This window comes from Euleptes europaea, chromosome 4 (assembly GCF_029931775.1).
Source record: "Euleptes europaea isolate rEulEur1 chromosome 4, rEulEur1.hap1, whole genome shotgun sequence".
In the NCBI taxonomy this organism is placed as follows: Eukaryota; Metazoa; Chordata; class Lepidosauria; order Squamata; family Sphaerodactylidae; genus Euleptes; species Euleptes europaea.
In genome coordinates, this window is record NC_079315.1 from 48,310,062 (window position 1) to 48,321,427 (window position 11,366).

At 40.1% G+C, this 11,366-nt stretch overlaps 1 protein-coding gene across 1 annotated transcript in view; it reads left to right on the forward strand.

Annotated features, from left to right (window-relative positions):
• LOC130476049 (zinc-regulated GTPase metalloprotein activator 1A-like) overlaps nucleotides 1-9,294 on the forward strand; it is a 39,605-nt gene extending 30,311 nt beyond the window's left edge. Inside the window, exons 11-15 of the mRNA XM_056847864.1 lie at nucleotides 60-111; nucleotides 4,987-5,055; nucleotides 5,266-5,331; nucleotides 6,781-6,910; nucleotides 9,205-9,294. Of these exons, the coding sequence (XP_056703842.1) occupies nucleotides 60-111; nucleotides 4,987-5,055; nucleotides 5,266-5,331; nucleotides 6,781-6,910; nucleotides 9,205-9,278 (391 nt within the window). The 3' untranslated portion in view covers nucleotides 9,279-9,294. The remainder of the gene's footprint in view (nucleotides 1-59; nucleotides 112-4,986; nucleotides 5,056-5,265; nucleotides 5,332-6,780; nucleotides 6,911-9,204) is intronic.
• Nucleotides 9,295-11,366: the final 2,072 nt, after the last annotated feature.

Below are 11,366 nucleotides of genomic sequence, written 5' to 3' on the forward strand. Positions count from 1 at the left end.
AGTAGACAACTTAGTGTTTCTGTTTAACATAATGCTGCATTTATTGTACTTGTTCTAAGCTTGCAACAGAAGCTGCAACTTCAAGACTCACCGCAGCCACACCTAGATAAGGTAAATATTTTATTTTCTACCAGTGAAGTGGTTCCATGATCTGCTATCAGACAGCTTTTGTGGCTTGCACATACTGTAGTAATACCTTTATTTCTCACGTTTTCTTTGTTTCCTCTTCTGTTGATCATTCTTCCTCGCAGTGCCTTGTACCCCACTTTTTTTTCCCCTGAAATTTTTTATTTTATTTGGGGAATACAGAAAGAAAAGGCAGGGAATAGGGGAAAACCGTCCGATATAGACAAGCACTGTTTTAATCATATAAATTCAAAAACATAGTCGATATTCAAACTATTATTTGTCAAGCATATTCATTAGTCAAGTATGTTTACATTTATCTAAATATATATTCGCGTTTCTTGAAGTATATATATCAGTCAATTTACTAACATATAGATATAAAATGATTACCATTTCTCGTTAAACTATTCATCATGAAAATTACCATAGGAATCAGGCATTTTGTTAATCTAAAATATTTACATTTACCTTGGTGTATATTCTAGTTTCTTAGAATGTGTTCATCAGTCAGCCTGCTAAAATGTAGGGGTAAAATGGTTGCCATCTCTCGTTAAACTGTTCTATTGATTCATTGTAAATAGGATTCGTCATAAAAGTCATTCTGGCCATGTTTGCATAGTCAAGCATTTTGTCTTGTACCCCACTTTCAAAAAGCTGATAGCATGCAAGGCAGCAGTCGGAGGGTTGGTTTCATTAAAATACTTTACAGTTCTTTGGAACTTATCACTAAATGTTCACAGTGTATCCAGTCATCTTTTGTAGCTAATTTTTACTCCATTCAGGATTTTTAAGACACTACTGGTAAGTAATATTTTTGCAGATGTTTGCATTTTGTAGTTGCAGGGATAGTCTTTTTGTTTGTATGGGGTTCTTTACAACATTTTACAAGGCTGAAAGGAAACATGCATTACATATACTAGCCTCTGTGTGTAAAGCGCCCTCAAGCCACAGCCGACTTATGACAACCCCTTTTTGGGGTTTTCATGGCAAGAGACTAACAGAGGTGGTTTGCCAGTGCCTTCCTCTGCACAGCAACCCTGATATTCCTTGGTGGTCTCCCATCCCATCCAGCAGATCAATTAGACTCTTATAGACCAATAGCATTATTGAATCAAGATGCCAAGTTATTTGCGGCAGTCCTAGCAGCTAGACTAAGTAGTATAATAAAAAGTTACGTTTCTCCTGATCAAACGGGATTTATACCCCAAAGACAAATAGCAGACCCAATACGTAGAATATTAAATGCTATTTATATCAGTAAAAAGAAAGGATCACCCCTAGCTATATTGGCACTTGATGCACAAAAAGCATTTGATCGCGTGGAATGGAGCTTTATTCTTGGACTCCTAAAAAAATTAAATATTGGACATTCTTTTATGAATGCAATAGAATCGATCTACCAAAAGTTGAAAGCTAGAATTAGAGTTAATAATTTCAACTGTAGAAGTTTTCCTCTAACTAGAGGAACTAAACAAGGTTGCCCCTTATCCCCTTTGCTTTTTGCTCTTTCATTAGAACCCTTAGCAATGGCTATTAAAACTAATGAAAGGATTAAGGATTAGAAGTAAACAACCAAACACATAAAATCAACATGTTTGCAGATGACGTAGCAATACTTACTGTGAACCCCAAAGAAGCCGTACTGGAGCTAATGAGAGAAATTAATAACTATGGAGTAGTAGCAGGATTACAGATTAATTATAAGAAATCTGGGGTAATGTATATAAATGTTAAACCCGAAATACAATATGAAATTCAAAATGAAACAGGTATTCCAACGTTTCCCAAGTCATTTAAATACTTGGGAGTAACTGTTACAAAAAACTTTAGTAAGTTACCACAAACAAATTTTCTCCCAGTGATTCGACAAATAAAGAAAGATGTTAAAAAATGGACCAAGACACAATTGACGATCATGGGAAGAACCAGCACCATAAAAATGACAGCACTCCCTAAACTGAACTATCTTTTCCACACTCTACCCATCGGAATTGAACCAAGGAAATTAGCAAAGTGGCAAAAAATATTTACAAATTTTATATATCAAGGCAAGAAGCCATGACTCATAAATACATTAAGACAAAAGAGACTAAACCAAGGGGGATGGGGAGAACCAAATATAAGTAAATACTACGAGTCAAGTCAACTGAGAACCATAATATCATATTTAAAAGGCTCATCAGAAAAAATGTGGATAGGCTTGGAAACAACAGAGAAACGAATAGATACAATTGAAAGGCTTATATATGGTGGAAGGAATGTGAGAGACATAAAATGGGCTGACAATCCCTTTCTACACATCATGTTAAAAATTTGGAACAAATGGAAAAATAAATCCCAGAAATATCTCCATTAATTCCATTTAGACTACACCCTAACTTTTCATATATTGACAAACCAGAGAAATATCAAATATGGAAAGAAAAAGGGATGTATAGAGTGAGAGATTTTTATAACAATAAAACCCCTTATACGGTAGCAGAATTAAAAGAAAAACTAGGAGGCTCAACAACTTGGATGCAATTTCATCAATTATATTATTTAGTCTCGAATACTTCAGTAAAACATAGCATGACTAGGAAATTGGGAGAATTCGAACAAACCCTAATGGAGCATATGAACAAACCTAAAGGGTTAACTTCTAAAATATATCTACACCTGAATAAAACCGATACATCCATTGGATTAAAAACAATCTGGGAAAAAGATGTAGGGATAAAAATAGAACAGAATATATGGGAAAAATTATGGAAGACACAAACTAGGGAAACCATATCAGTGGCTCTTAAAGAGAATTCCTTGAAATTACTACACAGATGGTATGTTACTCCGATACGACTAGCAAGAATAAGAAATGTTCACAGTCTGGAATGCTGGAGAAAGTGTAAACAACCAGGTGATTATATACAGTACATATGTGGTGGACATGCCCGTCAGTATCTCAGTTTTGGAAGGAAATCTTTGCAGAAATTGCAAAAATCACAAATCAAAACATATATGTTACACCTGCATTGGCCTTACTGTCAATATGGAGGGAGCATAACCAAAGAGCAAAATCTAAAGGATTAATAGAGTTCATGTTAATGGCTGCTCGAAAGGTTATAGCAAGAAATTGGAAAACAGCAGAACTCTTAACATTATGCTCTTGGTATTCTGAACTGTGGCAAATAGCCATGGCAGAAAAACTGACACACCAACTTAGAGTTATCAAAGGTAAGGCCAATGTACTGAATTTTTATGAAACATGGCATGACTTAATCTCATATACAAACCAGAAAGAAATTCAACATATATCCAAACCATTTCAAAGATTATGGGAAATGAATTAAAGTTATAACGACCCTTCCTCTACTCTTTTTTTTCATTCCTAACTGTATTAACCATCTAATTCGTAATTATACTTCTCTTATACTTGTATATTTATTTGTTTACAAGAATACTAAGCCACCGACCATAAGTGCGGCAAAGATAGCTTTCGTTTTTTTAATTGTTTTTGTCTTGTCTGTTTGACAGTCTCATATTGTTTGTTTATATTTGTGGGTTGTGATTGTATTTATATATGTTAATAAAAAAAAAAAACGAACTCCCTCAGCCAGCCAGTCAGCTAAAACTCCAAAACGCAAGCTATAACAAAGATAACGAAGGCAAAACTAAAGCAAAATAAAACCCTCTGTTGAGCACAGCCGCAACACTGTTCACAGCAAAAGTGGAACCGGAAGTTGGTGAGACCCTGCCTGAATTTAGAACGCTGTTTGTCAGCCCTGCATACTAGTCTTCAGGCATAAATGCTAATAGTATCTATCAGTTGATACCTTTAGTCAAAGATGAGGCCTGTAGGCCAGATCTGACCCTTTGAGCACTGTTATCTGGCCTGCGAGCCAAGCCGAGGCAGCTCCCCCCTCACTCCCCCCTCCCAATCTGGGCTGCAGACTTCATTTGCCTCTGCAGGCACCACTTGCCAGCTGGGCCTTCACATGGAAGTCTGAACCCATAGACCATGGGGATCGGAAGGCAGGGGCTCCAGCCCAGCACTTGGATCACCCTTTCCTACCGCCCCAAAGTCAGAGGCGGCTGGGGTGGGCGATGTACATGCAGGGCTTGCCAGGCGAGGCAGTCCCCGCCCCCCCCCCCCGCCCCCGTTCAATCCCAATCTGGGCTGGTGAGCCTGCTGCAGGCTGGTACACATGACCCGGCCTGACCAAATGACATTTATGTCATATCCAGCCCTCGTAACAAATGAGTCTGACACCCCTGCTTAATTCATCCTGGGCAATAAGTGGAAATAAACCTGGAGAGAGTTACTTGGCAAGGATTGTTAGGCTTGATTTGATGGCTGTTATCAAAACATATAGATACCAGTCTTTTAAACAAGCAATATGTCAATTCCTGCAGCTAGCAGGTTATATTTAATGGGGGGGAAACTATATCTAAAAATATTATGATTAAAATGAGGAGATGTTGTTGACAGCATTGGTCACATCATGGTATCCAGGCTTGCATCAGCACTGCTGGGTTGCTCAGCGCTGGGTTTGCTCAGTGCTGCCAGTCTAGGAATAGCTTCCATTAATAGAGTCATCTTGATAGAAATGATAAGAATGGGATTCAAGCTAACACAAAAGCGCTGCACAATGGAGCTGCTATATCAGGTCAAGTACGGATACCACATTTTGTATTACGTTGGGGTCTTTATGATTTGAACTGATACAATTTTGGGGCCGTGAAGGGGTTTCCTGCAAATACAGCATGGATTATTCAGGATGTCAAAAGAACACACAACTGAAGGTATTGGTTTTCAAGTACAATGTATTTGTTCCAATTTTAAAGAGCTGATTATAGCCCTTTACATATCTATTTCAGAATATTGTCACATCCACATTTGAAATACAAGGAAGCACAACTGAAAAAGACCTAAATGAGTTTGTTCAAGTAAGTGCTTCATACTTTGTACCTAAGGTCCAGTTCATTCATCATTTTCCCTGCATGGTAAGAGGGCAACAAAGGAACTTGTGTACCCATGGTTTTTGGCAGATTGAACTTTCCCCTTGGGAAGTAATGGGTGGAACTTTGACATGTTTGTGCAGGAAAATATCCTATTCTCCATGCATCATTCTTAAAAACCTTCTTTTCTGTTCATAGAACTTACTGTGGGAGAAGGCTTTCAAAGACCAGAGAGGTAACCCCATGGAAGTCATAAGACTCAAGGTTCAGTACTCAGTTTCACCAAACTTTGTTTTTCAGAAGCATTTTGTTTGGGCATAACATCGCTGCATACATGGCAAAAAGAAGCCTAATCCACCAGCATTCATTTGGAGCATACAGCTGTAGCAATGACACATGAAGTATCACATAGAGTCCATTCTGAGGTTATGTTCATTGCATGGACAACACTTAAGATGTTTTTTCCTTTGCTTTCAAGGCCCAGTCTCTTTAGGAGGATTCCATAATACAGCTGCATCCCAAGCCAAAACAAAAGCAATTAGCATGGGAGAAGGAGCCACTCCATGGATTCCCTCCCATATGATTCAGAGCTTTTGATGTTATCCCAGCAGTACAGGAAAGAGTCATGCTCAGTGGCTTCTACACCTCAGATTGGGCCCGTGATGAATAGCTGCATAATGATGAGTTGTCCCAGTCATAGAACCTTGAGTAACAGGAGGTACGAAAAGAAAAAGCGGAGAATTCTACAAGTGGCAGTTAAGAGAAGACCATCAAAGAAACTGACAGTTAATAACTGACTATTGAAGCTGACAGTTGAGGCTGGCAGCTGGAGTGAGAGGAACACATTTGTTTAGGATCAAGAAGGATTCTGGGTATGAGAGAAGTTATTAGAGTGTCTTTCCCTAAGGAAAATAGCTCCTGAGTAAAGGGGTTATCCCTAACCAGTTCTAAGGAAGAAAACTGAGAAATTGTGTGTCTGTTCCTGACTCCTCCAACTTAAAAATATTGGTTCAAGAAGCTTTTGTCTATAAACTAAGCAGTAACTACTGAATGAAATCTATCTCTGTACTTATCAAAAGTATCAACACCTGTTTGTGAAATACATCAGGTAATCCTGATTACAAAATATCTATTGTTTATAAACATGGTAAGTTTCTTCATTCCTGTTGTTTTGTTAACCTTCCCAGTTTATTTTCTTAAACATACCTGCAAACCTGACTACAATTTCCCCCCAAAAGACTAATAAAACAGTTTTATGTTTTTATTTCTTGAAGCCTCTCTTGTGCCATATTTCTGACTTGTATATAAAGAAAGAGTTTTTGGTTGATCCCCCAACCATCTTAAGTGTGGGACAGAAAAACAACAAGAGACAAGTAATGAGTCTCAAGAGATAATGGTGATTGGTGAGGGAAAAGTCAGTAAAACAACAGGAGATCCATCATAGTCCTTCTTTAGTGGAGGATGTTAGGTAGCAGTGGAAGCTGCAGAGGATTTACAGACATATATGCCTCGACCCACTTCTGAAATCTATGCCAAATCTACCACTGTTAATGTGGGACAATACGCTTCAAGAATATTAGGATTGCTAAAATAACCAAAATATTGTTAAAGAATTAAGTGATGTAGACAAAACTCAGATTTCTCTCATGTCCCAAATTAAACATTTTAAATGTGTTTATGATACAGCTACTAATTTAGATTGTTTGTTATTAGGGGCTGGTGTCTATCAAAGATAAACCTTATCAAGTGATAGTACAAGGTGTTCATGAGCTGTATGATCTGGAAGACACCACTGTAAGATGGAAGGAGGAGGATGAACGAACAAATAGATTGGTGTTAATAGGTATGGGGAAAATGTGTTTCATCTGGTTGTTTTACAAGCAATTTATTATTGATTGGGGGCACATACCATAGAGGATATAAATTTTGAGAACATTTGAGACATTTTCAGTTTCTACAAAGATATATAGTGCTTGATGTTTACTGTTTCTTGGTATATGTGTGGGTCTGTATTTTTCATTTTAACAGTTTTGGATTTATATGCAAACGTGGGAACCCACAAGGACTTGCGGGAGACATTTCATTTCCCCCTCTTTCGCTATTTCCTCTTTCTCTTCCCTGAAAGCCCTCATAGCTTCTTCCCTTCTACTTCCTTCTCTGCTTCCCACCCAACAGCAAACCTTCCTTTATCTGCCACTCTGTCTTCAGCTTTCCCTCTACCCTCCAGTACACTTTACCTAGGAAAACTATGGCCCAACTTTATGGTGCTGGCTATTGGGTGAGGCTCACTTGCATGTTGGGGAACCCTTAAGGGCCTGTGGGTAGGGGGAACCTCACTTACCCCTGTATCGCTGTAACTAGTTCCTGTTTCCCTCTTCCTGGCAACCTCCATATCCTCTCCCCTTTCCCTGCCTCATTCTCTCCTTCTCAGCCATTCACCAACCTACCTTTTATCTCCCTCAGCTATATTTATTATGTATTTATTTCTTTTATACCCCATCTTTCTCCACAGTGTGGACCAAAGCAGCTTACATCATGCTCCTCTTCTTTTTATCAAAACAACAACCCTGTGAGATAGGTTAGGCTGAAAGTATGAAACTCGCCCAAAATTACCCAGTGAGCTGCCACAGCAAGATGGGGACTCGAACCTGGGTCTCGGAGACCCTATTCTGAAACTCTAACTGCTACACCACACTAGCTTTCATAGGGTGGCTGCTGTTGAAAAGTAGCAAGCAGCCAGGCCTAGTTGAGTCATGCAAGTTGGATAGTATGGAGTCACCCAGAGGTTGCTTTCAGGCCTAGTGTTGCCAGCCTCTAGATGGGACCCGGTGATCTCCCAGAATTACAACTGAACTCTAGCCAACAGAGATCTGTACCCCAGGAGAAAGTGGCTGGTTTGGAGGGACTCTCGCATTATATTCGGCTGAGACCGCTCCCTTCCCTCCTCAGACTCTACCACAAAATCTCCAGAAATTTTCCAACTTGGAGCTGGCAACCCTAGCCAGTCCTAGCCACAATGAGTCCTCCCTCAAAGGCCAAAATAAATCTTGAAAGAACCCTGCCCCCTCCCTGCCTTATACATAGAGAACCAAGCCTGGAATACTGTGGTTGCCTAGCAACAGCCACTGATGCAGGTGTTCCTCTTATCATTTTCAGGTTTTTTAAAACCTCCCCAATGTATTTTTTTAGATTTCAGGTTTTTCTACAAACCTGGGGTGTTTTTCATGTTTGTAAAAAGATCTGTTTTGCCTATTCACAGCTCTAGCCACCGGATTTAAGTATCCCCACATTTGGCTGACTTCGTTATTAGACATATAGATGATGGATGCTTGTGTGAATGATTGAAAGTAAGATTGGAACTGATCCTGCACCAAATCAAATTTGTCATCATAGGAATGTTCCAAACATTGTATCCGTGTAGATGGTACTGTGTGCACATATGGATTATGAGGTCTGGCAGTTCATGTTTTGTCTCTGAGATCAAGCTGCCTGTGATAGTTGCCAAGAGTCATACCTTTACATTCATGATTTCCTGAATCACATACAAATCTCTTTTAAGGAGAAAAGGGGTACTGAACCTTCCCCTATGTCAACTGTTCCTCAGTTGACCTCTGATCCTGGAAATGAGCCCAGCTGGAGGGAGTGGCTGTGGAGATAAATGTGTGTGTGTGTCACACCCTGGCCTGCTGTAGATATGACAGGGGCAGCCCCACATCTAGGCACAGCTCTGCCACCATTATATGTAGCTTGGCTTTCAGATTTATCTTTCCAAAACCTTCAAGTACCTAATCAGTAGCAATTTTTTAATGCATACTACAGAGTAGCTTTGCCTTACATAGGCCCTTTACCTTACACAGGCCCTTATGAAGAAACATAACATCTGGGAGTCGTTCTATGCAGTAGCCTTGCTTCTTGCATTGTGGTGAGAGGAGTGTGACTTTGAAAGAGTATTAAGGAGCAAGCAGCCCTCCTGCTAAGCTGCTTGCCATGCACCCTTACCCCTCTGCGTATCAAATTGGAAGGGGACCTGATTAGACTATTGTACTAAGCATTTGTCTTCTTCAACATGCATCAATACAGTATTTTCTCCTCTAATATGCATTAAGGTTTTTTCTTTTCATGTTGATCTCTCTGCAGGTAGGAACTTGGATAAAGATATCCTTCAGGATGCCTTTATAGCTACTGTGACAAAGAGAGAAGAAAACGGTTGATGTTACCTGCTGAACACTTTAAAATGGAAGAATCCTGGACTGTGTTCATTTTCATTACTGTCAAGTTGGAATTTTGTACAGTTCAGCATATTTGCTTTTACTTCCTAAAATAAAATTAATAAATGGGTGTGTGTGTTTAGTCATTTGGATTTGTTTTAAATCTCACAATGATTAAATGGCTAATTGGGAGCAGGGAGACTTACAGTGCATTCCTAAGAAGAGTTACTCCAACCTAAGCCCACTCATTTCAATGGGCTTAGGTTGGAGTAACTCTCCTTTAGGAATGCACTGTTAATGTGCAACCACACACTAATTCCCTCTTGCTTTCCCAAGTCACCAGAGCCTATTGTTTTTTTGTATTGATTATTTTGTTGAAAAGTTAGTGATGAAAAGAGATTACCCCTACTATTAGTCAATTCCTAATAGTAAAAAATAAAATGGTTGTCACAGTGGAGTGTCCTAGACTCACAAAGCTCAAAGGAAGCCAAAGATTGTGTGTAGTTCCCACTAAACTGATCCATTCTCAGGGACAGATTGACCATTTAACTTATTGGAAAGTTCCTGGTGGACCACTGTCATAGGAAAGGCCACTGGCAGCCAGGAACAAGCTGAGCCAGGTATTTTAGCATCACAACTCCTGTCCATATTGCACAACTCTCCTTTTACAGCTTTACACTCCTAGTAATTATAGTGAGAGCCAGCGTGGTGTAGTGATTCAGGTGTTGGACTAGGACCTGGGAAACCCAGGTTCAAACCCCTGCTCGTGCCATAGAAGTTTGCTGGATGATCTTGGGTCAGTCACACAACTCTCAGCCCTGTTGCTGGCTATTATTTGGATGGGGAACCTCCAAGGAATAGCTGGGTCCTGACATGGAGGCAGGCAATGGCAAACCACCTCCAAATGTTTCTTGCCTTGAAAACCCTATGGGGTCACTATAGGTCAGCTGTGACTTGATGACAAAAAAGCAAAGTAATTATAATATACTACAAAGATTGGAGCCAGAGCAAACAGGCCTGCTCATCTGATTAAAGGAGTAGATTTTAGTAAATCAGATGTATGACAGTCATGTTGACTAGAAAGACTGCAAGGTCACTAACCAATAGTAAGTGTCTTTCCCAAACACAAATATAGTAATCAGATTCCAGAGACAATCCTCAAGAAAACTTACTTTGCTTTAGCAATGTTCTGTCCTACCCAGCATCCCTTTTCAGGTTGTGATGATCTCTGCTACACAAGACACAGGTTATTTTCACCACCACCTCTGGGCTTGGTGTGTGTTTTTGGTTAATGACAAGCTCAGAGTATTCACTGCCTAATAGCAGGAAGAAAGGAATTCCAAAATTGGATGGGTTGTAGAGCTTGGTGAGTAGGGAATAGTGGAAGCATCAGGACCTGGGCAGCAGAGTCAACATTAAGGGCCAAATTATGTACAATTGTATCCCAGACCCTTGTGGGGAGTACTGAAAACTAACTTTGGAAACTACAGTCAGGGAGAGGACAGGAACTACAGAGGGGTTCCTTAACCCTTTCCTGCCACTTCTCCATTCAAACTCCGCTCTGCCAGCTGCTTTTTCCCCCCTGCAAGAGGAAGGATACAGAGATGCCTGCTTTTCTCCTCAGGGGTTGAAAAATAATTGGGAATGCTTGGTAACAGACCAAAGGAAAGAAAGAGAAGGAGCAACCCCTGTTCTCCTACTGCTTTCCCACTCCTGATCACAACCTATGGAACTGATTAGGGGGGTGTAAGGGGGAGGGAAATGTACTGACAGCTGCAATACTGCAGGGAGATCAGTCCTGCTGTCTTGAGGTGGCTTCTTTGCCCACTGTTGGCTGCGCGGTAAAAAATAATGATACAAAAACGCAAAAGGGATCATTTAAAGCCAGAGACACTGCAAGTAGGATTGATGCAGGATGGGTCACCATGTGTTTGATTTTGGGATCGCGGGAGAGAAAAGTGAGACTGGAGAGGGAGAATTGCAAGACAAAACAGCCATGCGTTAATGGCTATACAGGGCACTCAAAGTTTACCCCTTCACTGTTGGAAATCTTATTCAGTGACTCTTCTGGCTGCTGAAATTTCAGTAAGT